The 26458-nt window shown below is 56.5% G+C and overlaps 1 protein-coding gene across 1 annotated transcript in view; it reads right to left on the reverse strand.

The window, feature by feature from the left end:
• Positions 1-24422: 24422 nt before the first annotated feature.
• The window catches only part of PTPRN2 (protein tyrosine phosphatase receptor type N2), a 690682-nt gene continuing 688646 nt past the window's right edge, over positions 24423-26458 (reverse strand). Inside the window, exon 23 of the mRNA XM_067747597.1 lies at positions 24423-26095. Within this exon, the coding sequence (XP_067603698.1) occupies positions 26024-26095 (72 nt within the window). The 3' untranslated portion in view covers positions 24423-26023. The remainder of the gene's footprint in view (positions 26096-26458) is intronic.

Below are 26458 nucleotides of genomic sequence, written 5' to 3' on the forward strand. Positions count from 1 at the left end.
TGGGAGACCGGCTGCCCCTGGAAAAACCCAGAACGAGCTCTGCTCCCCCTTCTTCGATGTGATGATTCCACATCCGATCACGCAGGGTGTTATGGGCAGGGTCTACCGGCAGGTGACCGCAGACTTTGTGTTTTGTGCAGGCTGGCCGTGGAGTGTGTGTGTGTGTCTGTGTGTGTGTGTGTGTGTGTGTGTGTGTGTGTCTGTGTGTGTGTGTGTGTGTGTGTGTCTGTGTGTGTGTGTGTGTGTCTGTGTGTGTGTGTGTCTGTGTGTGGCTGTGTGTGTGTGTGTCTGTGTGTGTGTGTCTGTGTCTGTGTGTGTGTGTCTGTCTGTGTCTGTGTGTGTGTCTGTGTGTGTGTCTGTGTGTGTCTGTGTGTGTGTGTCTGTGTGTGTGTGTCTGTGTGTGTGTGTCTGTGTGTGTGTGTGTCCCTGCAAGATTTCTCTGAGACAGGCTGCCGTTTCTCTGCATTCAGATACCAGCCTGATTAATTTTAATATCCGGCTGACTGTGCATCTAAGTCAGTTGGAGATGCGTCTCAAGAGGAAAGCTCTAACAGGCTTTGTGCCAATTTGCAGTTGAAGTAAAGGGTGCCTCTAATAGGAGCTGAAGGCTTTGTACTAACCCCCAACAATGGAGAGAGCAGCCTGGGTGCTGATTGCTTAGCCAGCCCCCAGATGCATTCACAGGCCTATTGAAATTCCAATCACTCCTTCCCACTCTTCCCACCTATATAATTGTCAACTGGCCCTTATCATCATTTATTATGCAAAATTGAATTTTTTGAAGCGTGGAGAATGAAGTAATTTCATATGCAAACAGTCAAAACTCTCGTGTGTATTCTGCTTCTGTACATGTTGATAAATTCACTTATGATGAGTGACAGTGTGAGATTTTGGGGTCGGGCCGGTCAGTCCGTGGGAGACACTGATGGAAATGATAAACTAAATGCCAGAAGTGTCCCCGACGCGTATTGGGATGAATGTGCAAAATGTCAGTCTGGCCGACGTCTATTAATAACTAAATATGATGGTGTGTGATGAGCAGAGATCTCCATGGTGATCGAAGGAGGGTTTCTTCTGCTCCTTCCAGCTGCGGCTGCTTAGAAATTCCTATCGCTTTTTTAATGCTATTTTGCATAATGACCTTTAAACCTTTTAACTCTTAAAGCTCCGGTTCTTTGTAGCCCCCGAGTGGAGCTGGGGGCTCACGTCCCCTGCACATTTGGGGCCAGCGGCCTAGCCTTTGTCACAGGTCCCTTTGCCCCATGTTCCCCGCCACACCCTCCTGTCCGAGCTCCAGGGTGGACGGTCCTGGACGCCTGTCTCCTGTTCCCTGGGGCCGGCTGCTCTCAGGGCCCGAACCGGTGTCACCTGTGGTCCCAGCATCTCGGGACACGGTGGGAGGGGAGGCCCATTCTAGACGCTCCCTGGGGAGAGCTCGCAGCTGCCTGCGAACCGGAGAGGAGTTCACGGAGGCCAGTCTCGCTGCTCTGGCGCCTGAGAGGAACTCAAAGCTCACCCCACACCCTACCGGGGCAAGGTGAATGCCAGGAGGGGCGGAGCTGACCGGCTTCTGGAGAAGCACAGGTCCTCCGGGGAGGAGAGCCCACTGGGAGCTGTCAATCAGAGCATCTCTGTGGTCGTGGACGAGGCACGTTTTTATCCGCATCGTTCCATGCTTGTGAGCTGTCAGTCCACAGATACTTTTTTTTTTTTGTGTGGTATGCGGGCCTCTCACTGCTGCGGCCTCTCCCGTTGCGGAGCACAGGCTCCGGACGCGCAGGCTCAGCGGCCATGGCTCACGGGCCCAGCCGCTCCGCGGCATGTGGGATCCTCCCGGACCGGGGCACGAACCCGTGTCCCCTGCATCGGCAGGCGGACTCTCAACCACTGCGCCACCAGGGAAGCCCTCCACAGATACTTTTATGGAGCATCTGTAAATGTTCCCAGTGTGTGCTGGGGGCAGGAAATACGCAGGTGATGCGGGCAGGGTCCCCCCTCCCCAGGACAGCAGACATGGAGCAATAAAGGCAGCAAAATGAGGTGACCAGAGTGGGGAGGCCCTGCCTCTGCTGAAGACCTCCCCAAGGGCTGATAGAACTGAGGGTGCTGCCTCCCTTCATCTGATCCTGCAAGCCCGGGTGGTCCCCGCTCTCAACCAGACACCCGGTGCTCCTGACGCCCTCGCTGCTCTGGCCACGGCGGGAGGAGTGGCGTCTTCCCTCCACCTTAGGGTGGCACTTAATTCTTGAAACACCCGTCCTAGGGCACATTCCAGGTCCAAGTTCCAATACAAAGTAGGGAGTAGACCCTTCAAAATGCATGTGTGATGCTCGATGTTGGTACAATGAACATTGTTTGATGAAAAAAAGAGAAAAACTTGAAAAGTTAAGCACAAAGAGATCCGCGAAGGCGAAGCCAACAAAGCAGGACACGACAGGACCACAGCCAGCGGAAGGGCGGGTGCTTCGTGGTGACGCAGCCTCCCTCCCACAGGTGCCTGCGAGGACAGAGGAGAAGTCAGTAAAACACGTCGCAAAGGCAAATTCCTGGGGCCAGTTGGGGGCTGGATTTTGTGCCCCCCCAATATATGTTAAAGTCCTGACCCTGTACTTGGAAGCAGGGTCCCTGCCGTTATCACTGAGTTAAGAGGGGGGCGTCCTGGAGGAGGGCCCCAGTCCGATACAGTCATCCCTAGAGGAAAGTGGAGATGCAGACCTGCAGGGGACACCTGGCGATGGGGGCAGGGACTGCGGAGACGCATCTGTGAGCCCGCCATGACCACAGAGGCAAGGAAGCCTCTCCCCTCAGAGCTGCAGAGGGAGTGTGACTCACCCACCCAACTGCACACTTCTGGCCTCAGAACCGTGCGGGACTCCGTGTGCACCCCAGTACAGCCCTTGCTACAGCAGGTTCTCAATTTCCATAAGGAAGTCAGCTGGGATTCTGGTAGGGATTGAGGTGAATCTGCTGATCAGCCTGGGGAATACTTCCGTCTTCCCGGCGTTACGTCTTCCAATTCATGAACATGGGATGTCTTTCCATTTATTTAGAGCTTCATTTCTCTCAACAGTACTTTGTTGTTTTCAGAGTCTATGTTTCATCTGTTAACTTTATTCATAAGTAATTTACTTTTCTTGATGTTATTGTGAATGTAACTGTTTTCATAATTTCATGTTTTAGATTGCTCATTGCAAGTGTAGAGAAATATAATTGATTTTTATATGTTGACCTGTATCGTACTCTTCTGCTGAACTAACTTATTAGCTGTGATAATTTTTTAGCAGATTCCTTGGGATTTTGTACGTACCGTATCATGTCACCTTTCCCACGTGGACGTCTTTTATTTCCTGTTCCTGCCTTACTGCCCTGGGTAGAGCTCCCAGCACCTTTATGAATGGGCAGGTGAGAGTCGACATTTGTCTTCATGATTTTATGGGGAAAGCGTTCAGACTTGCACGATGAAGTGTGACATTAGCTGTGGGTTTTCCTTTAGATGCCCTTTGTCGGGTTGAGGGATTTCCCTTCTATTCCTGGTTTGCTGAGTGTTTTTGTCATGAAAAGGTCTCGGGTCTGTCAAGTGCTCCTTCTGTATGTGTTGAGATGGTCGTGTCGTTTTTACTTTTTATTCTATTGATTTGATGTATTGCCTTAATTGATTTTCAGATTTCAGCCACTCTTGCATCCCTGGGATAAATCCCACTTGGTCATGGTGCCTAATTCTTGCATGTTGCTGGATTCAGTCTGCTGGTGCTTTGCTCAGAATCTGTGCGTCCATATTCACATGAGACGTCGCTGTGTAGTTTTCTTGAATCTGTGCGTCCATATTCACATGGACATCGCTGTGCGTCCATATTCACATGGACGTCGCTGTGTGTCCATATTCACATGGACGTCGCTGTGTAGTTTTCTTGTCTTGTGGTGTCTTTGCCTGGTTCTGGTATCAGGCAACACTGGGCTCATAAAATGCTGCGTACTCTTTAATAACACGAATACTCCCAGTCTGTCACTTAATAAAGTGCTTTAGAATTTTGCTAAGGATCAACGTGAAATTTGCTAGTATTGCAGCTGCTGAGCCTCCAGTCCTGGGACCGGGGGCAGAAGATGAGCTGGGAGGTGTCCTTGAGGTTGTTAAGGCAACGGTCAGCTGACGTCTCACGGCAGAAATGGCCCACCTGAGCGGGCGCCTGGTGTGGGACTGCGGGCCCTCCCTGGCTCCGTGGTCCTGGCCCGCCTCTGCCTGTGGGGGTGTCCCTGGGCCCACGGGGGTGTGCTGTCTGCTTACCGTGCTCAAGCCCAGAGGCCCCCTGTTTCTCTCCTGTCAGGCTGGTCCCACATGGGCGCCCCTCCAGGTGCGACCACATCCTGTTAGGAAAAGGCCAAGCAGCTGCAGGGGTGCGCTGGGGCCAGAGCCTCCGGGGTCCTGACGGTGGAGAACCCGGGACGCAGGGTGCAACCTGGGATGAGACGTGGCAAGCAGGACGGGCCGACTGGTTCCAACCTGTCCCGCTTCCCGCCTTCCCTGTGCTGTCTGCACATCCGGCCGCAGGAGGAAGAGGTGGCCACCCAACACCAACTTTGCCTGATTTTCTCCTCGAGGGCGATCCCACAGAGAGCAAAAAGCTGGGAATATGGCAGCCTTTTCGTGGGAAAAGAGCCTTGGAGGACTTCCCTGGTGGTCCAGTGGGTGAGACATCGCGCTTCCAGTGCAGGGGGCCCGGGTTTTCGATCCCTGCTCAGGGAACTAGAGCCCACATGCCGCAGCTGACACCCGGCACAGGCAAATAAATAAATAAATATTTTTTAAGAATTGGGTTGTTGGGCTTCCCTGGTGGCGCAGTGGTTGAGAGTCCGCCTGCCGATGCAGCGGACACGGGTTCGTGCCCCGGTCCGGGAAGATCCCACATGCCGCGGAGCGGCTGGGCTCGTGAGCCATGGCCGCTGAGCCTGCGCGTGTGGAGCCTGTGCTCCGCAACGGGAGAGGCCACAACAGTGAGAGGCCCGTGTACCGCAAAAAAAAGAAAAAAAAAGAAAAAAAAGAATTGGGTTGTCTTTAAAAAAACACACATAAAGTGCCTGAGGAGCTCTTTGTCTCTGAGATAAGTGGCCTCCTAGACTGTTCTAGGACCTGGCATCCCGCAGCAGCCCCACCCCGTCCGCGGAGCTGATGAAACGAGAACACTGACATTCGTGCTGGAATCCCCTGCTCGTTGCTCTCCCACCACACCCACCGCCCGGCCGGCAGCTCCACGGTCAGGGTGGTCCTGGGTCTGACCACGTCCCAGCACCTGCACCGTCCCCTTCAGGGGCCACCTCCCATCCCACCTCTGGGTCCTGACACCTGGCCCGCCCTCCGTCTGGGAAGCTGCCCCTGTTCCCCGGGTAGGCTCGGCCGCATCCTTCCTCCTCGTCCACCATCGCCCCAGCCTCCCCACCTGCTCCGGCCCCTCCACAGCTCCGTCACAGCCTCGTGAACGACTCTCCCTGCCCCGTGCTGAGTGTGACGTGGCAGGGTTTTGCCCACCCTGCTCACGGCTGCTGTGCCCCTCTGTCCATACAGTGTCTTTCAGGTAAGTATCCCAACAAACGCTTGCTGAATGAGTGGACAGACAAAGCAGAAACTGTCAGCGCGGCCCTTCCAGACCTCTGCTCCCTCAACCCCCTCCCTGGACCCTCCTGTGCGGTGGTCTCTTCAAAGAGGCCACGCGCATCCCTCTTAGCTGGTTTGCTTTAAGACGAGCAGCTCCACCCAAGTGGGCTCCCCTGCCCTCTCCTGTGGGGCAGTTTCAGAATCCCGGAATCCCAGACATGGGAAGATCTTGGACGGCATCCCGTCCAGGCCTTCTTTTTACTGGGGATAAATGTGGGTCCTGGATGCTGGAGCTGGCGGGTGGTCGCCAGGACCCTCCCATCACTCCCGCTTGGCCGGAGTTGCTGAAGTCTCTGGGAAGCTGGCCGTCTGGGATGGACTAACTCCTTGGAAAGCGTTCTCAGGATTCAAGGTGGGGATGAACAGAACTGGTGTCGTCAGCAGCTCTTCTTCAAGGAATGGATAAGAGACTTCTTGCCACCTTCCTCCTGGGATCATGTATAGACCATGGGTAGTTTTTGCTCGCACCCAAACCTCCCGTAATCAATGAGAAAACCTGAGCTTCCTGAGGATGTCTCGGGAGAGGCTGGACGTGGGGCTGAATGCATCCCCGGCACTTACAGCTGGATACGTATTTGTTGGTCGAATGGATGAATTTATAATTTTAAGCCTCTGGATCTCTTTGCTAATCCAGGAGTCCCGGCAAATGGGTCTTTGTGAAGTTTTGATCAAAGTGTCTTTAGATCCCTCTGGAACAAGGCAGGATAGAAATAATAAGAATTGTAAAGATGGTGGATGTCAGAGCCAGGGGAAGGGGAAGAGCTCATGGTTTCCCCCATTCAACAGACATTCACTGACTGCCTGACACATGAGGCTCTGAGGATGCCGAGAACGGGAGTATCCTGCCATAAGGCAGTTTACAGTCTCATGGGGGGAGAGGTGTAAGGAAACCCAGGACGGCGCTGTGGAGACGGATGCACGAGTGGTCGGCTGGCGGGCGGCAGAGGCTGGGAGGCTGAGGTCCCCACACTGAGCCCGTCTTTAAGGATCAGCAAGGGGTTCCTGGAGGGAGCGGGGGGCGCTGCCATCGTGGAAACAGCGTGGAAGAAGTGGGGGTCCGTGAGCTGAAGGAGTGGAGCACGACCAGAGAACAACCTGCACCGGATTGGGGGGGGTTGAGGGCCAGCAGAAGGGCAGCGGGAAGGGTGTAGAGGGCCTTGGATGCATTTATCAGGGGACGGGGAGCCGCTGACGGCTGAAGTGACACCATCAGATTTGCCCTTGGAAAGATGGAGCCATGGCGGCGCGGACGTGGATGAGGGGCCGAGGGAGACGGTGAGGGGCGGGCTGTCCCGTAGACACAGCAGAAGCAGCGAGAGGGTGGCCCCAGGCGACGGCGTGCGGATGGAGGGAGGGGGTCTGGAGGAACTTAGGATGGGGGGCAATGAGGAGGTTGGGGGGACAGAGAGGAAAGTCCAGGAAGACTTTCTGTGGGTGTCCTCTACTTTGGAGGCAAACAGGGGGCTCACGGGTAAGATGTTGAGTTTTGCCACATAGAGTCGGGGGTGTGGCAGGTTTTAGGTGGAAAAGTCACGTGGAGCTGCAGGTCGGGGAGATGTTGGGCGAGGACGGACGCTCGGCCAGCGTGTGTGTAGCATCAGCAGCTGATGTGGGGGCTTTCCGGGTGAAATGTAGCCAATTTGGAAAAAGGGAGACGGTGCCTGTGGTGGATGCCTGAAGCCGTTCCCAGAATCTCTGTCCACATCACAACAGCTCGTAGACGCAGGTAACGCCGTTCCGTCTGCACAGGGTCCCGCACACAGTGTTTTACTTGTCGCTGTAATTCGATCGACAGATGTGTTTGCATCCTTCCCGTAGCGCGATCCATCAATCTCCCACCAGCCCTTCCGTGAGAAAGGACCGCACTTGACAAGACTTCTCACACGAGTGAAGATGAGTCTCCCTGCCTGGATCCCCGGGAGCTTCCCAAGACGCGACCACCCTTCCAGGAACCTGGGGTGGATGCCGGGAGCAGAGTTGTCAGCATAGTGAAATGATTCGATTTGTGCTATCCGGAACGATACGGGAGCAGAGGAAGATAAGTCAGGAGAGGTCAAGGGCATCCCAGGCAGGGTAGATGTGTGAAGGCAGTCAGGAGAGGACCGCCCAGGTTGGGGGGCCGCTGGCTCATGGGAGGGACACGCCAGCCTTTCAGCTGTGGCCCCCCCGGCCCCCCGTGTTGTTTCTTCTTTGTCAAGATGGCTCAGCCCAACAAGGCCGTGTTGTTTACTGTGTCAGTCATCTCTGGGTAGGACCCTTAACAGCTCCCGATGGCTCCAGGAAAACTCTAAGTCCTTAGCCTGCTGCCAAGCCCGTTCCCTGTTGGAGCCGGTGCCCTGCTCCGACCCACAGGTCTGCCCACGTCCCCTGTGTCCCTGCTGGGGCAGCTTGAATCTCTCCCCAGGTGAGCACCCCTTGGCCGGACTCCTGCGCTTTTGCTGCCCAATCCCCTACCTTAGTTTTTAGGACACTTTTGGGTGACCTGCTCTGTGACCACTGCTGTCACTTTCTGAAGGGCAGGACCTGTTTATTTCACTTTGAATTCTGAGAAGGTGCTTACCTACAATGAATTAAAGAGAAAAAACCCTTTAGTCGTTTGGACACATTTCCCTTCTAGAATGAAATGTGTTGTGTCTTAACGGGAACTACTCTAAAGAGGGGCTGCTTTGTTTGTTTTTTTTTGCGGTACGCGGGCCTCTCACCGCTGTGGCCTCTCCCGTTGCGGAGCACAGGCTCTGGACGCGCAGGCTCAGCGGCCATGGCGCAGGGGCCCAGCCGCTCCGCGGCATGTGGGATCCTCCCGGACCGGGGCACGAACCCGCGTCCCCTGCACCGGCAGGCGGACTCCCAACCACTGCGCCACCAGGGAAGCCCAAAAGTGGGGCTGCTTTTACAGTCCCTCATGGGAGAAACGGGGACTGAGTCACGAGCAGCGTGGCCGCTGGGTCTGCACCACGGAGCAGTCTCAGCGGGGCCGCGCCACCACTGCCTGGCCGTCGACCGCCATGGACACACCTTCTGCGGTTCCCAGAGGGGAAGAAAAAGTGGAAAGAAAACCCCGCAGACGCAGACGGAGGCAGATGGGGTCGTGTTCGAGAGGTATGCATGAGGGGCAGTTGCACTCTTTTTCCTTTGATTTAGGGATGTGTGAGTATTTGGGGAGAAGGAGGGACAAGGGAAGGATGGGAGGAGAAAGACCCAGTCCTGGAAGGCAGGCCTGCAGCCGCCGTCAAGAGACACAGGGCCATGCCGCCTCTGGGCACAGGCGGGGCCGGGTGCTCCCTGCCTGCGCTGGGGAAGGAACGCAGCCGCCGGCGGGTGCGGGAGGGATGTGTTGGGCAGGGGCTGAAGCTCTCCCGGCTGAAGGCATATTAGCAGCATCAGTCACCGTGGTGTCACTTCCAAACGCCCTCTCCTCACCTAGTTTGCCAACCCTAATTCTTTATCGTACCCAGAAGCTTGGATGAGAGATGGGTGTACTAATGAGTGCTGGCTGGCGGGCTCTGCGGGCAGGACAGGGGCTGGGAGAAGGATGTCTTCTCCACCCGACAGGATGAACTCCTCCCTCCTGCGGGCATCTCTGCACGCCTCGACCCAGCCAGGGTTTGGCAGCCTAAGTGAGCCCCGGGGTTCTTCCCGGCCTCTCCAGAGGCCCGGCTCCCAGTGGCTCCCAGGCTTGCACTTGGAAGGCGCCTTTGCAGCTCAGAAAATCCTGGCGGCAGTGTCCCCTTGCTCGCTGTTTATGCTGTTGGGAAAACAGAAGGGAGGTCCACGCGGGCTCTGCGGGGATGGTTGGGGGGAAGTGGGGAGAATCCCTCATGGGCACAGTTTATGGTATCAACTCACATCATTGACCCTGCGAGCACTCACCGGCCTGTGTGAACCCCAAACAGTCTATAAAATTAGGAAAGATCAGGGGCCGTTGAAAACCATCACGTCTGACTCACCTGCCGTAGAACCCAGACTCGGGGAGTGCAGAGCCACTCTCGCAGCCGCGCCCACCCTGGCTCGGCCCCCAGCCCTGGCTTGACCAGATCCACGTAAAACAGCAGCAGAAAAACAGAAAAACTGCAGAGAATATTCGTAATGGCCGGGGTCCTGGGCCTCCGCTGGAAGTGACCCTCAGAGTCCAGAGGGGGAGCCTTCCAGCAGCTGACCCCCAGCAGAACGGACTCCCTGGGCAGTGTTAGCCGGCACAGCGGGGGACATGGTGACCCGGGCTGAGGGTGGGCAGGGCGGCCCCACACGCGGCGTCCTCGGGCTCCCGGAAATGGAGGCCGACGTTCCTAGTCTCCTTTCTGACAGAAGAGCAAGCGTGGCCAGGCTCCAGGTCAGATTTTCCGTGTCTGGGGACAGCAGAAGCCTTAGGCCCTCAGAAGTCCCGGAGGTTTGATTCTGCACAAAATCAGACCAAGCTCCCTGAGGACGTGAGCAAAGGAGGCACATGTGAGCTTCCCCTAAAGGAAAAGACCCAGCCCCCAGTGCGGTTGTGCTGGGCCAGGAGCCCACGGCCTGACCAGGTCGGTCTACACAGCCTTCGTTGCTGGCTGTGTCTACAAGGCCTGGGAGCCGGAGGGATCTGGATAGAAATGCTTTCACCGAGTCAATGCACGTGGGGCAGACTAGCTGTGACTCGGCAGCTGGTGCAGAGATGTAGCCGGCAGTGATCCGGGGAGCCGCCCAGATCTCTGCTCCTCCCAGCGTCAGGTCCCCAGCAGCAGGCTCTGAAGCGGGCGTGCCTGGGTCCAGCCGTGGTGTGTGCGTGGCCACCTCTGGGACGGGGCAGGGCACGTGCCCACCTGCACGGCGGGCCCTGCGTGTGCAGAATGAGAGCCGCTTCCTTTGTGTCCGGTGGACGTCCCGACCTCTCCTGAGCTGTGACCGGCCCCACGGGCCGTCTGGGGGCCTCGCAGGGTCAGAGTCGCTCCCACTGGCTGGTCCGTACAGCTGATTTCTCTGCAGAATCGACAGCTGACTCTCCTGTGTAGACATGTCATTGACCCGCCAGCCCTCTTCCTGGGGCGTTTCCATGTTGGGAAAGGGGGCCGCAGGCCAAGTGAGAAATCGTATGGAGTCCAAGTCTACGGGATTCTAACATATTTCTAGGCGATGGAGGACACCTGCAAGTTGCTACCTCATGGCTTCACACCTGTGCCTTGGAGGCCTGGAGGCCTTGGCAACAGTAGCTTCTATTGAGTGAAATGGTCGGGAAATGGGTCGTTTTGGTGAAATGAACAGCTTGGGGACCTGGAAGTTACTGCATTTACTACACGTGGAGCACAAGTCTCCAAAGAGTTAAAGTGCAGCTGGTGCCTTATTTCCAAACCGCAAATGTCTTAATAAGTCAGTTGTTTGAAATTCAGAATGTATTTCCTTCAGAGACAACGTCACCTATGGTGCTGCTGGCTCGAAAACACCTTTAGTGGCAGAAAACAACACTGCTGAAATATCAGGAATTGGACAAAACCAAAACCCACGGTGTAGCATGAGATTTTAAAAAATTCCTTTGATCCCTGGTGGGCAAAGGAAGGATGTTGGATTAGGGGGTCTGTGGGGCGGGGGCGGGGCAATGCCGCAGGGCAGTCTGGAAGCAAAGGGCTTTTGAGGGGCAAGTCCCCGGTCCGCGGGCAAGCCTGGCGTAACTTCAGATCTATGGCTTAACTTTGCTCTGTGTAAATGATCGTTAGCTTTTCAGCAAAAATTAGAGAGGTTTTCAATTTTCAAAGGGGATGAAAGGGGAGAATGAAATGGAGCAACTCTGTATGGACGGCGATTTCCCCGAGTGCAGAGGTCAGATCAGCAGGGCAGGTGTGATTAGGAAATTATGGCTGGAGAGACGGCCTCTTCTCAGCTGAGTTCACTGCCGGTCCCCCTCTGGGCGCTCAGGAAGCCCATATTTTCCCACAACCTCCCGCCTCCCCAGCCTCCCCAGGGCTTTGGGTGGGGCCCGGCCCTGACCTCTGGCTTCTAGAAGGTGGACCCAAGTCCTGGAGGCCACTTCCAGGCCTGTCCCTAAAAGTGCCCGTGGGTCCCTGGGACCCACAGCAGCAGTGGGGCTGCAAGGAGGTGGCAGGTTGAACCCACTTCCCTCTCCAGAGCGGGTCATTCTTACTAAACATGTTCAAGGTATTTCGGCAGGTTGACCGTAATTCACCCGGTCAAGTTCTTCTTTGCATCTGTCCAGCCTGGGGCTCCTTGAGTTTCTTGAAACTGTAAAATTGTGTCTTTCATCAAATTTTGGAATCTTTTTACTATTGAGCTTTGTCTCTTTTGCCCCCTTGTCTCTCTCCTCTTTGTCGGGCACTCCAATCGCGTGAATGTTTGACCTGGTGATGTGGTCTTGCAGGTTCCTGAGGTTCTGTGTTATTCTCTTCTTCCTCATGGCAAATGACCCCCAAATGTGGTATTGATAGATGAAAACAGTGGGCGAGGGATACACTAGGAGTTTGGGATTAACATATACACACCACTGTATATAAAATAAACTACTGTACAGCACAGGGAACTATATTCAATACCTTGTAATAACCTATAATGGAGAGGAATCTGAAAAAGAATATATATATATTTATATGTATAACTGAATCACTTTGCTGTACACCTGAAACTAACACAACATTGTAAATCAGCTCTACTTCAATGAAAAAAACCACAGGAATAATAGTGAGTTATTATGTCTGCACGGTCTCTGTGGGTGAGCAGTTTACACAGGGTACTGCGGGGACCACTTGCCTCTCTCCACTGCGTCCAGCGCTTCAGCTGGAAGATGGAGCCTGGACTGATCTGAGATGCCTTCCCCGCACGCCTGGCCAGCAGTGATGGCTGTGGGCCGGGGCCTGGCTGGGCGAATGGCAGGTCACCCACGCGTGGGCTCCCCTGGCCTGGACTCCCGCACACACAGTGACTGGGTCTGTGGGTGACCACGTGAGACAGAGAAGAGGGCGGAAGTCACCTGGCCTCCAGCGTCACCCCTGCTGCTTCCTTGTGGTGGAGGACCTTCCGAAGGCCAGCCAGGCGCCCGCCCAGCCGGAGACTCTGGCTTTCATGTTCCCGTTCATTTGTTTCAGCAGCAGCTCAAGGGTTGACCTCAGACTACAAACCCTGCCCCTGGGGCGGCAGCTCCAAACCCAGATCAGGAGCTCGTCCTCGGTGGGGCTGCTCTGAGCCCCGCGCTTGCCTCTGCGGGGGCTGCTGGGGATTGGGGCGAGCTTGAAGGCCCCCCTTGCGGATCCTCCCTCACTTTTCAGAGGCTGTGGTTGCCCTGGATTCCGGGATCTGCCTGCTCAGAACAGCTGCAACTGAGGCAACAGCTACCAGCTGCCCTTGGGATAAAATGAGGAACTCATTCTGGGCTGTTCTCTTGTTCAGGGGTCGACCCCCTCCAGAATTCTGCCCGCTGGATTTCACTATCTACTGCCGTGGGTAGATTCTATTTCCCCCCAGGGTTTGCAGTTAGATCTGCAGAACAGTCCACGTGGTAGGGACTCACGTGGCCCCAACGGAAGCAGAGTCCAGCGCCTTCCTCCAAAGACGGGGCCCGTGAAGCCCGCGCTCCAGCTCACGTCCCCACTCACGACCCCTCCCCCTCACGGCCTCCCCTCCCTGCCACGCTCTCTACTGGCCTGGTCCAGCTGCCCAGTTCAGGGGGCACGTTGACACTGCATGATGGGAATTGTGCAGTGCACAAGCTGCGCTGCTCTCTGGGTGGCCCCGCCCACGTGCTGTTCGACCTCCGGAACCTCCCTCCTGCTTCCTTCCCCCCGGAGGCTAACCCCAGACTTCAGCCAAGTGGCGGGTCTCATCCACCCTCACTTCCAGGCTGGGGCCCTATGTGCTGCTCTAATCCCCGCCGGCCCCACCCCTCTTATTATCCGACCACCTGGGAGTAAGATCACGGGTCCTGGGCCAGGCGGCCTGAACACTTGCCCCATCTACTGGCCCTGTGCCCTCGGGCAGGCCCCGCTCTGTGCCTCGGGGTCCCCGTCGCTGAAGGGAGGTGATAACGGGCGCACAGTGGCCGGATGCTCCTGTTACTGCCTCTACGCGCTCCCACCCCGGGGGCCGGGCCTCACGCCTCCCGGCTCGCGGTGTCTCCAGGGCCTGCTGTTGCCCTGGCTCAGCAGAGCTGGACGTGAACTGGGAGCACTTCCCGGGCTCCCGGCCGCTTGCCGTCCATGCCCTCGAGGGTCCTCTCCCAGCCGCTGGCACCCCGCGGTCGGGGGGTAGAGCGGGTCTCCTGCTGCCGCCCGAGGGCCCGGCCCTGACGCACACAGAGGCCGTTCTCACCGTGTCTGCTGAGAGCTGGTGACACACGGGCAAAGTCTCAGGGTAGGGGCTCCGGACCACACACCTGGGTGGTCTTCCCTCCCTCCCCCTTCTCTCATTCCCAAACCCTCCTTGGCCGTCTCCAGGCCCAGGTCCCTGCTGTAGGTGCCACATGGTGTGTTGTGGCCACACACGTGTTCTGTGTGCATCTCGGCTCATAGCTGGCCTTGCCCAGGATCTGCTGGAACCAGGGTCATCATGGGGTGGGGAGCGACAAAGGCATGAGGGACCTGGCAGGGCAGGTCACTGTCTGGGTCCATCAGGGCTTTGACCAGATGGACAAAAAAATACCTTCTGGCCAAACGGCTTATGACCAAACATTATAATAAGAGTCAGTCCATGTTGAGCAGAAGCCAAACAGCTCCATCACAGAAAGCGCTTTGGACCAATACTTCCATAGTTATAACTTTATTATTAGAAATCAAAGCAGTCAGTATTAAAGTTGTAAGAAGTTTGCATAGCAAAGCAATTATATCTCAGCACTGCCAGCTGCTGGCCCGTGCCTGCTGTCCCCGTGTCGCACGTCTGTCATGAGAGAACCTTTCCTCTGACCCAGGTCCATGGGAAGCAGGAGACTTTTGGTCCCTCGTACAGTTTTCTTTTCCTCATAATCACTATATGTTTCACATCTGAACCAAAGGTGACGTTTCTCTGGACTTAATTGGATGTCAATCTGGACATTTTCCTATTTGTGAAATTGTGAAATTGCAGAGTTGACATTCAGCTTTCCATTCGTTCTCAAAAGCTGAGAAGTATTCTCGTTAGAATTGTTTTTGACGTTCTAACACAGGCAGATCATTGAAGATTCTTAAACGTGATTTGGCTTTACTTTTATACTTGTACTCCAAACATTTTTATAGAGACGATACAGACGACCTAAGCTGGTCTCTGTTATTCTGCCTCGTGTTATCATTCATATTTTTATGCATATTTTTTGACCCCCCCCAAGGGATGTAATATCCCCCCGAAGTTTCCCCACTGATTCTCTGCCTGTTCACCTAAGTGTCAGTGGTCCCCGGCCCCCAGGCTGGCAGATGCCACGGCCTCCTTGCAGGACAGTCCCTGCGGTCCTGCACCCCAGTCCCCTCCACCCCTGCTGGTTGATAAGCTGTGACCTGCGTCTCGCTGGGGCGGGAGGGGTGTGCGGCCTGGGAGGCCAAGAGCTGCCGGGAGAAGACGGGCGTCTCCCAAACATGCCAAGGGCTTGTGGGCTCCGCCTCTACTTCAGATCAAAGAAGACACTTTTGATTTCCTATTTTTGTTAACACTAAATTGGAAGGTTGACCTTTAAAGCGACTTCTGTCTCCTGCTCAAAATGTCTCTGCCTCTTCGGGTTCCGGTACTGAAATCAAAGTTTAGTGAGTTGTGTGGAAGGATGCAGTCATTTCCGGCTTGGGCCAAGCGCCCACTGCGCTGGTATATCTTCTCTTACTGTCCGACTTTACTGCCCTTCGTCCAGTTTCTGGCCTTTCAGATGCTGTGATGATCACGTCTCCCACGATCGGGGGAGCCTGGAGCCTGGAAACCAGAAGCTCCCCTCTTGGGCTCACGGGGCAGGGGTATCCCTCCGACTGCACTCGGTAATCTGGGGGGACCCCCTTCCTGACCTTTTGTTTCAAAGGTTTCGATGCATAAACGTCCCAGCCTGGGGCTTCGCTGTCGGCCTGGTAACAAGAGGAGGTCTTTCCCCGCGGGAATTCCTGGTCCCCGCGGGGATCCCTGGTTTGTGGGAAGACGCCTTTGGGGGTGCTCAGCGGTAGAGCACAGGCAGCGGGGAGTGGCGTGGTCGGGCCGCCCCGTTAGCTGACTGCTCACACAAACTTAACGCACGACATTTCTGGGAAAGAGGCTTGTGCGCACCATTCCCCAGGCTGACCGAGAAAAGCTCCCCCAGAGCGAAGTCACCGTCTCGGCTCGGGGCCACCGCCACCAAGTCCCGCAGACTGCGGCAGAGGAGTGCTCTGCCCTGCGCGCCGCCACACGGGGTGCTCCCTGCCTGCTGGCTCCCCTAACCATTCAGGAAGGAAAGGGGAGGGGCAAGAGGCGCCTGGGTTTTGTGCCCCCCCCTACCCCCGGCCAAGCCACCTCGTGTGGAGCGGCCCAATGGGCAGAGGCAGCAGCAGACCAATAACTTCAAGGCCGCGCAGCCGTCCCTGGGGAACGTGTGCAGCTGCCGCAAGGGGCATGGCGCCTGGGCTCTGGGTGGGTCTCTACTCTTGAGCCCACAGATTTGTCGGGGTACAGCATGAGAGGAAGAGGGGCCACCACGGACCCCATCAGATCGCTTGGGCATCTGCACGTTGCAGCTGCCGCCATGGACACAGGAGGACCGAGGGGGCCACCGGGAGACTGGCTGTGGCCTCGTAAGGTCTGGACGGCAGCTGGACAGCGCCAAGGCTGTCAGGGCGCAGGCCCGGGCTCCAGGGACTTTACGGGGCATTTCAGGTGCACGAGAGCGTGTGGGAGGCGTTGGTCCCTGAGGGTCGCAGAACAAGGACCCATATCCGTGTCTGTCTGAACTTACCATCTGCTTCTCAGCCCTTCTGGGTTTGGGGACAGGACTGGGACGTGGGGTTGGCTCCTGGTAAAGGAGTCACTTGCAGACAACCAGCAGACCCTGGCGGGGGTGGTGGTGTCAGGTGGCCTCCGGAGCACGAGTTCTCTGTGTGATGGGCGTTGTCTCGAAGTGTTATTTCAGTCTTTTATCTTGTTCCAAAATAGAACTTGGAGCAGTTTGCAAAGACTGACACATGGAGGGGTCAGGGAAGGGATGACGGGGTGGGGAACGTGGCCCAGGCTGTGCGCCCCTGGTCGCTCGTGCGCTCTCTGCGCCCGTGTTCCCACCAAGCCCGAGGCTGAATGTTTCTCCAGACCTCGGACCCTGACGCTCCTGCGGCACTTGTTAACAAACCCTAGGTGCCCAGCTCCTCCCAGGCCCCAACTCAGTACGCTGGGCCCTGGAATCTGCCCCTTGGCTTCCCCATGGCCCTCACAGCTGGACAGGGCTCCCGTGTCCCAAGCCTGGACAGCCGGCGGGGGGTTCTCTGTGCCATCAGCTCTTGGCCACCTCCCTGTGCACGTCCAGCTGCTGGTCAGCCTCGTGTGCGGCAGACCTGGCAACATTGCTTCCTGCCGCCCGAGTGCAGTTGTGCATGTTGTGCGCTGCACAAGGGCCCTTGGCTAAGGGGACAAACTGGGGCTGAAATCCAGCCCTGGCCATGGGCTGCACGCAGCACACCAGCTGCCCTGGTGCCCGAGAGTCGTCCACGTTGCTAAGGAGCTTGACCACAGCAGAGGCCTCGTCAGCCTCCAGCACAGGGGCCCCGGGGGCCAATCCCACCTCCTCCATCGCCCACCCGCTCCGCTCTGCAAGGATTTTGCACTCTCTGCTGGGCCCGGCTTTCCTTGGTGCCTCCCCGACCCTCCCTACTGCTGCCCCCAGGGCCCCTTTTCTGGGCCTCTCCGCCCGGCTTCCCCTGCTCTTCTCCACCTGCTCACACTGACACACACGCACGTGTGTGTGCGCCCCGTCCCGCCTGCCAACCCCGTCTTCCTCCGCGTTCCCCCATCCCCGGCAGGGAGGTCTCCTGTGAGGTCAGCTTCTGAACGGGGGTCTCGCAGCCCCTTGGACAGCCCCCGTCGGGGTGTCCCCCAGCCCTGCAGAGCCAGCCTGGGCCTCCTGGACACAGAGCCCCCGGACCTGGAGGGCTCAGGGCCCGCAAGCCTTCCATTGGGTCCCGTTTGCTGTGAGACTGTGGGAATCGTCCATGAATCCTGATTTCAGGATTTGGGAGTTGTGACCAAAACAGCCTCGTTTCTCCTCAAAAATTTCCTTGTTTCTCAGGGATAAAGTTTTCTGATAATAAACAATACACACCTGAACTTACAAAACAGTTATCAAACGCTAGTAAACAGGGCATCGGCTGTCGTCTTGGGCGAGGAGTGGGGTGTCCTCACGCCCGCCACACGCCTGCCTGGCCACAGGCCCCCCCGGCAGCCCCTGCTCGCGGCCCGGCACATGGCGGGCACCGCAGGGGCGCCTTCTGCCTGCAGGACGCTGGGGAGGCCTGGGGAGACCCTGGTCCGCAGGGAAAGGCCCCCAGGGCCCTACTCAGGGATGGCTGCGGGTCCTCCTCTATGGGGACCGGCCAGTCCAACTGCTCATGGATCGATTTTCTGATTTCCGTGAAAAGGAAAAGAAAAAGAGGATGTGTAAGGCCCTCAGAGGCCCGAGGAGGAAACAGTCTGGGCAGCTGAGAAGTGGAAGGGGGAGCCCCTCAAGGGCGGGCAGGTGGTGGCAGAGGGGGTCCAGGCGGCCCAGGAGGAAGCTGACCCCAAGCTCGTGTGGCCGAGGCGGGTGAAGGTGGGCCTGCCTGCCCGGGGCCGGGCTGGAGACGTGGCCGAGCCCCCGTCCTCCCGGTGAGGAGGTGACGATTCCCCCATTCTGTCTCAACGTGGGGACAAACGAAGGGCTCAGGCTGCAGGCAGGGGCCGGGGGTGAGGACACAAGAGGCTGCAGCTTCGCCCTTCAGCGGCTCCCACGTTAGCAGACGTGGGTGGCTCAGCTCCTGGTGAAAAGAAAGAGCCCCAAGTATCGGGCCGCCAGGCTTATTAAAAAGTCGGTCTGATGGACGCGGGGTTTGACAAAACTGCATCTGTGGACGGGAGAAGCTATTTCCAGTGACCCGATAAATTAAACAAGTTATCACTATATTGTAATTACAATTATGTCAGGAAATAAAATAGAGATGGGAGGAAAGGTTCAAAAAAGATGGTTTGGAGTTAGAAGCTGTGCCGTTCCAAACCCCAAGACTTGTGTGTAAGTTACTCCTTCAACGTAGACGCCCCAGGAGGGAGGAGAGACAGACAGAGGACTGAGCACGTCCCCCAGCAGAGGCAGCAGAGGGAAGGTGAGCCCCGCAGGCGTGAAAGCGAAGTTCAGGCAGAGGGAGGCAGCTGCTCCGCCAGGCGTCTCCATCCTGTCTCTCTCCCCCGAGAACCGGCCTCCTCCTGCCTGGTGGCCTCGCTGGAGGCCAGGCTTCTCTCAGAGCCAGAAGCAAACCCGCCAGCCCTCGGCGTCCCCTGAGACCGTGCAGGGCGGACTCTGGAAGCTTCCGTGCCGCTCAGGTTCCGGATGGGAGGGGACTGTGCCTGCGGGTGGCCCTCACCGCGTCCCCTTCCTGCCCCGGGACCGAGTCTCCACCGTGGCCTGGCCCGTCCCCGGGGACAGGCGATCACGGCCCCATGGGAGGGGAGGGCGTGGTCCTGGCCTCTTGAGAGCACCGTCCAGAAACGACCACAACATCCATCCAGCACGTTCAGCTACGAGGACGGACGACACACGCCATATGGTCTGTCTAACAGAGCGACCTAAACGGCGAAGAACAGTCTCGAAACAAGTACCCCGAACAAAATGGAAACCAGCCGTGGTTTAGGAACAAGCGTCATCAAATGCTCATTTCTATCCCAGCAACATCTGAGTTAGCGCCCAGCCCACTAATGACGAAGGTTTTTATTAGCGTTCTACTTATTAACAAAGCGCGCACCTTGCGTATAACGCTGCTGTCATCCCCCTGGGGACGCACGCGGTGGTTTCTCGATCGCATTTGAAAGCAAGAGCGAGAGGGGGAGGTGGCTGGGAGCACAGAGGGAGCAAAACGGCTTTTTAGAAGTATGACGTTAATTTTGTAAGAAAAATAAAGCTTCTTAGACGGATCCTATCAGGTTACACCACCCAGTAAAGCAGAGGAACAGCATCGACTCACACGGCAGGGCCCAGCCCGGCGGCCTGGAGGCCGCGCTCGACAGCGCGCCAGGCTGTGGCCGAGGTCTGGGGGGAGGTTGTAACCCGCAGCGTTCACTTCGGACCCTGCAGCGGAGACGCTGCTCCCAGCCATGGAGACGGAGCGGGAGGACACAGGGTGGACACGGGGGTGGACACGGGGTGGACACGGGGCTGGACACGGGAGTGGACACAGGGTGGACAGGTGGGTGGACACGGGGTGGACACGTGGGTGGACACGTGAGTGGACACGTGGGTGGACACGGGGTGGATATGGGGGTGGATACGGGGGTGGACACGGGGGTGGGCCCTGAACCCCGGCCGCGGGACCTCAGCCGGCACAAGGCCGAGGTGGCAAATGGACTCAGTGTGGGAGGAGAGGGCAGTGCTGGCTCCCCGTGACCTGGGGGTGGGTCTCAGGAGAGGATGGAGAATTTGTTCGAGTGCCTACCGTGCCCGCCCGAGGGCAGGTTGCGGTGCAGAAACGATGCAGTTAGTGTGGGTGTGGGTGGGGCTGGAGGCTGAGAGCAGAGTGTGATAAGACAGGCCCAGACTCGTAGAGTCAGGCTGTGGGCTGCCCCAGGGACCGCCATGTCCCCACACGAGGGCTCAGAGCTCCCAGGAGAGCGAGGCATTTTTAACAAGGCTTGATCTGCCAGCTGGTGCACGGAGGTGGGCCCACGTGTGCGTTCTCCAGGAATTCCAGGGAACCCACTCCGGCCCCGACACAGACTCACGGTGTCGCGGTGGAGAGACACACTGAGCACGCCGTGACGTGCCTAGGTGACAGAACTGCAGCACGTAGAGCTTTTGTTTTCTCTTTGTAAGATCACATCTAACCGCTTGTAAAATTTACCTTGGTCTCAAGCAACAATTTCATAGGAACGCATCCCTAAGTCGCTTGACGGTTAAGCCCCGTGGTGTCGCAAAGGTGAACGGTCAGACCTCCCCACCTCAGGACATGCTCTGTGCCCAGAGAGACACGCCGGGGGAGTGGCCGAGGGTCGGGACGAATTCAGAGCCTGTGCCGTCCACGTTCGCTCTGAGAGCCACTGGGCCCCGCCCCCTGTGAAGCGGGGTGACTGTCCCCTGCCTGTCCCTCCTCACTGGCACCTGGTGAGGACTCGGGTCCAGGAGGCCTCACAGGCTGCCCCGTAGCCTCCCGAGTCCCCGTGTTTCTAGCTGGTCTTGAAGACCAGGGGCGGTAGCTCCCGCTGTACCCGCGCCCCCCTGAGCGGGGTATACCCTTGGTGCACACTGTCAGTATTGTCGGGGAGGAAAGCCCTCCTGTGGCTGGGAGATGCACAGCCCGGGTCTCTGGTGCCACTTGAGAAGGAAGTCTCATCTCAGTAATAAAACTTCAAACAGGTGCCCACTGCGGGCTCTGACCGGGAGCTCCCGCCGGGATGGGTGCCGAGGTCCCAGCTGTCCTGGCTGAGCCGGGCCTGGGACGGAAGCGCCAGGAAGCGGAACGGGCGCCCTGCCCGCCGAGGAGACCGGCCGCTCCTCAGACCCTCGGCGCCACGTTCAGGTCGCGCCGTGTCTGAGCCTCTCCTGCACGTTCTCACCTCGCGTGTCCAGCTCCGCCTTCCGGTCCACCGTTCCGGCTTCAGCGGCTCCCAACCCTCCGTTTCACCCGGACAGCCTGTGTCTCGAGAGCGAGCTCTCCTTCGTTTCCCAATAACTGCTCCCCTTGGGTTTCACCTCTAAAAGTTTGGTTGGGTTCTTTTACTTTTTCTTTCCCGTTTTATTGAGATATAATTTACAAACAGCATGGTGTAAGCGTAAGGCGTGCAGCACAACGATCTGACTCACATCCATCACGCAACGACGACCGCAGTAAGTTCAGTGAACAGCCCTCATCTCAGGTAGACGCAAAATAAAAGAAATAGACACATCTTTTTCCTTGTGATGAGAAGTGTCAGGATTTACCCCCTCAACGATCCTCCTCTACAGCACACAGCAGCGTTAACTCTACTTCTCGTGTTGTACATCACACCCCTAGGACTCATCTACCTTATGACTGGAAGTCTGTGCCTTCTGACGGCCTTCATCCGACTTCCCTCCCTCCCACGTCCCGCCCCTGGTTACCGCAAATCTGATCTCTTTTTCTGCGAGTCTTTCGGTTTTCGGAGTATAGCTGACCTTCAGCGCTCTGTAAGCTCCTGTCACACAACACAGTGATTCGACATTTCTGTACTTCAAAATGATCACCACGGACGTCTAGTGACCACGCGCCACCATACGATGACGTGACCTAGTTCCTGACTGCACTCCCCACGCTGTGCGTTTCAGCCCTGTGACCCACTTACTTTGTAACTGGAAGCTTGTCCCTCCTCATCTCCCGCACCCATTGCTTTCTTCCCCTCTGGCAACCACTCGTTTGCTCTGTTTCTGTGACTCTGTTTTGCTGTTTGTTGGTTTTGTTTCAAAGCCACTTGCTCTTTCGCGCTGTTCTTCTTCTTTAAGCCATTTAAGATGCTTAAGCCCATCACCACCTCCCCTTGTCGTGTTGCCGCGGTTCTTCACAGCAGTGACCCTCGCCAACTGCGCTGCATCTCCTCCTGTGCTTTGCGACGTTTCATTAAGAGCTGATTGTCATGCGGGCATCTCCTCTGGGGGTTGCACAGGGTCCATCCAAGTGGTTTTGCCTCCACTGAGGTTGGGAGCTCAGGGTTTTGTCGGGGTCGGATCAGATTTTCACCCCGCTTTTCAGCGAGGACTCCCTGTGCCCCGTGGACGTGGGGAACCAGCCCTAGCCCCGCAGACAGCGCCTGTCTTCTTCTGGCTGGACGGCGGGGCCGGCCCTTCTTCAAACTCCTCCCTCCCTTCTGTGGCTCCGAGGCAGGGGCATATCACAGCCAGCTTGTGTGCACTTGCAGGACCAGACTGTTAACTTTTTAGGACTTTTATGAGCTGGTTGTTAAATATAGCCACTATTAAAATTCAATCATATTAACTGACAAACTAGATTAACACACAGGTAAGGAATACTCAAAACTTATCGCTTCCTAATTGTGTGAACTACATTTCACTCTCACGACTCTATAGCTGTCTTCTCGTGTAATCCTTTTCATCTAGGGAGTCCACATTAAAGTCACTCATAGTGGGTGTGTTTACATCACAGAAAGGAGCAAATATGACAAGTCAATGCTTTACGTTTGTCCGGTTGATCGTCTAGACTTGAAGTAAGGGCTGGAGAAGACACCGCTAATGCGATTAGACTTAAACGCGAGTGGTGTCTGCAAGGGTCACATCTGAACAGCACACGAAAACAGAGGACACATTCCTCCAGGCCCCAGAACCACGATCCAGCTCCACGAAGAGGTAGCTGGCGCCACTGGTGAGCAGGGGAGTTCTGACCACACCACCTGTTAAGGTGAAAACAACCCGTGTTCAAGCTGGAACCACGGGTCGGCCACGGACGCAGGAATCCCACAAAACCGAAGCCGGCCTCCCGCGAGGATCCGTTAGCTCCGTGGCATCCACAACAGGGAAGGCTGTGTGTTTTTACTGGTGCCGGTTGCAATGCATTCCCAGCACCCCCTGCGCTGACCCCAAGTGGACCGCGTGGACCCGGGCCTCCGCCCCCTCGGGTTCAGCAGCGATCACGCTGCCCACACAGGTCCTTCCATATCCCACCTGTCTTTAGAGCTGCCTACGCACAACGTTTGCAAGGTCCATTTCTCCCAGCGTCCCTCGATATTCCTGGCCGGAGGGGCATCTTTATGTCACATGCAGATTCTGACACGTGTTTATCACGAGAAGTGTCACCCATTGCTATGTGCGCTTGTATGAAACAGTGACAGCAACTTTCCAACACACGGAAAGCAGAAGCTTCCTGGATGCCTGGGCAGGATTCTAACAAGAAGCAAACTCGGGCAAGGAGATGCTGGAGGGGCCGAGCTAGCAGAGTGCAAGTGGACGCCCATCGGTTGAGATCGGGGGTCGGATTTCTTGAGATACAAACACCAGCATTTAGTCGGACACCACAGGCCACGTGTCTTGCTACTGCCAGCCGAGACAGACCAGCACAGGACAAGAGGGAAGCTGCCAGATCACACCCAGCAGCGCTGTCCTTCCGCGGCCAGGGTTTGACTGCTCCCAGCGTGTTCTCCAGTTTTGAGGCTCCTGGGACAGCCCGTGTCTCTGTGAAGTGGTGGAGGGCCCCCTCTCTTCTGAAGGCAGCAAAGAAAGGGCCACCGCCGCTCCCCGACACTCCCTGGGCAGACACGCACTAGAGGGGACAGGGACGCCCAGAGCACAGACCACTCCCCACTTTTGACTGAGATTCTTTAATCACTTTTTTAAAAACATTTTTCATTTTATTTATTTTTTATTTTTTTGGCCGCGCCGTGCGGCATGCAGGATCTTAGTACCCCGACCAGAGATCAAATCTGCACCCCCTGCAGTGGAAGTGCGGAGTCTTCACCACTGGACGGCCAGGGAAGTCCCCTGTTTAATCACTTCTTTTTAAAAATCACTTTTTAGTGAATAAAATCTCAGCGACACTCGACACCCCCCTGTACACACCCAGCTCTGCAAATAAAATACCAACTCAGTATAGAGTTCTAAGGAATGCACACACGTTGTTTCAGGAATCCAAACGCCCGCACCTTCGGGAAACAGGATGGGAAAATACTGCTCTCTCATCCCAAATAACGACCATTCAAATGTGAAATCAGAAGTTTAATCGGACACAATTAAATATATTTATATATCTCACACTGAAGAAACATAAGAAGTTAGAAATTACAAGTAGGTATATGCTTCCTATATTCAGATAAACTAGTTTCTATTAATTATTTAGATTCCAGATAGAGAGAAACAACGTTGGGAAAGAAATTATAGATATTAAAGCAGATATACATGACAACACCATTTAAAGACACAAACAACATTTTGGCATTTTTCTCCCCATTCAGCCGGCCGCTTTCCCTATTCCCCTGTCTTCTGAGACGTAACACCTATTTAAGATGGAAAGAACGGTGTGCAGCACGGGAAGCAGAGGTCCCAGGGTGACCGGGGAGCGTCTTGTTCCCTAAAACGAGACCAGCGACACCCAGGGCCGCCTGCACACCTTCCCAGATGTTTACGCGTCTTCAGTTTAAGGAAGTGTATTCTCTGTTTCGGGGCGGGGGTGGTACATTTGGCGCTCAAGTGGTATTTTGGCAAATCCAGATCGTTGCTAGATGTGTGTGTCTCCGTGACATCAGACAAGGGGTCAGGCAAAGAGATGAACAGTCTGGGCCCTGGGGGGAGCCCGGGCCATCCCTCTTCCCCAGCTGCTACGATCCCACATGGGTAAAAAGCAAAAAAAAATGCGGGTCTCCCTGCGTTCCTCCCATGGTGAAAGCACCCCTGGTCTTCTCTGGACGCCAGCAGGGCCCGAGCCTTCCCGGAGAGGGGACCACGGGTGCTGCCGGGAGCTGGCCGAGTGCCCAGCTTTGCCCCGCACCCCCTCTGATTTTGGTCGCCCTGCAGGGAAACGTTTAGCTGCGTCTGTGTAAATCCCTATTTGTAGTTCATAACCGTGTCTGGAGTTTGGGGCTCGCCCCCTACCTTGCCCAGGTGAGGCGTCCCTGCGGCGGCTGGCCTGGGAGCAGGCACTCCGGGTGGGAAAGTGTTTGCCCCCAGCGGCCCTGCCCATCCTCGGGGGTGGAAGGTCGGGAGGGGCCATCGACAGTGCTGGGCGGGGAGGCTGTTGAGCGGCGGGATCAAACGAAGAGCTGGGACGACTTTCTTATTATCTGCCCCAAAGCTGCAGAACGTCACCATCCTGTCCACCTAACTCCTGAATAAGCCGCGGTGTCTCCAGTGATAAACGGTTGGCGAGACAAACGCCGACTGAGTTTCTTACAGCCGGTGGCCTCCATGCGGTGCCTCATGGCCTCTCCGGGCCCCGCCCTGCACAGCTGACACTCCTTCAGGAAGCGACAGGTCACGAGCCAACTCTATTCCGGGGCCCACGCTGACTGCACCATCAGTACGACATGATTGTGGTTAAGGATGTGGATGGGTGCTTTAAGGAAAAATAAACTTTTTTTTCAAGAAAGTGAAAATAGATGAACTGATTGCCCCCGGTAATTGCATCTTCCCACAGATCTCTCTTTATTATTGTCTGGTTGAACAAAAATACACATTGTAACTGCTAAACTGCACTGACTACAGAGTCGTAAGGACCCGATTACGAGGCAGCTGCACTGGGAGACGTGGTTAAGTCGTCCCGTGACTGCAGACGGCTTTCCCCGGGGCCTCGGGAAACGCACTCACTGGGGAAAGGCTTTGAGGATGGCGTTCACCTCCTCGGCCACGGCCGTCAGCGCAAACTCGAACTGCTCCTGGAGGGACAGAAGGAAGGAGATGTGAGCGGGGGTCCCTTCTACGCCAGCCTTGGGCTCCCGTGTGTTATTCTGCAGAAAGAAACTGTTTAGGAGAAAAAGGGAAAGGTCGCAGATTTCCGTGGAAAGGAGAACAGGGCACTGGTTTGCAGGATGAGACCCAATGCCGACGGGCCACACTTCTCGTGTGGGAAAGTCTCGTGCTTTATGGCTGCAAGAAGCTGCCAGTAGACACAGGAGCGGGACAGCGGCTGCCTGAGGCTCCACGCACCCCGCCAGGCTCCTTCTGGCGGCAGCGCCCAACGCGCGGACCCCCCGATGGGTGGGGCTGGATGCAGCTGCCGGTCCTTCCTAGACTCACCA

The sequence above is a fragment of the Pseudorca crassidens genome, chromosome 8 (assembly GCF_039906515.1).
Source record: "Pseudorca crassidens isolate mPseCra1 chromosome 8, mPseCra1.hap1, whole genome shotgun sequence".
In the NCBI taxonomy this organism is placed as follows: domain Eukaryota; kingdom Metazoa; phylum Chordata; class Mammalia; order Artiodactyla; family Delphinidae; genus Pseudorca; species Pseudorca crassidens.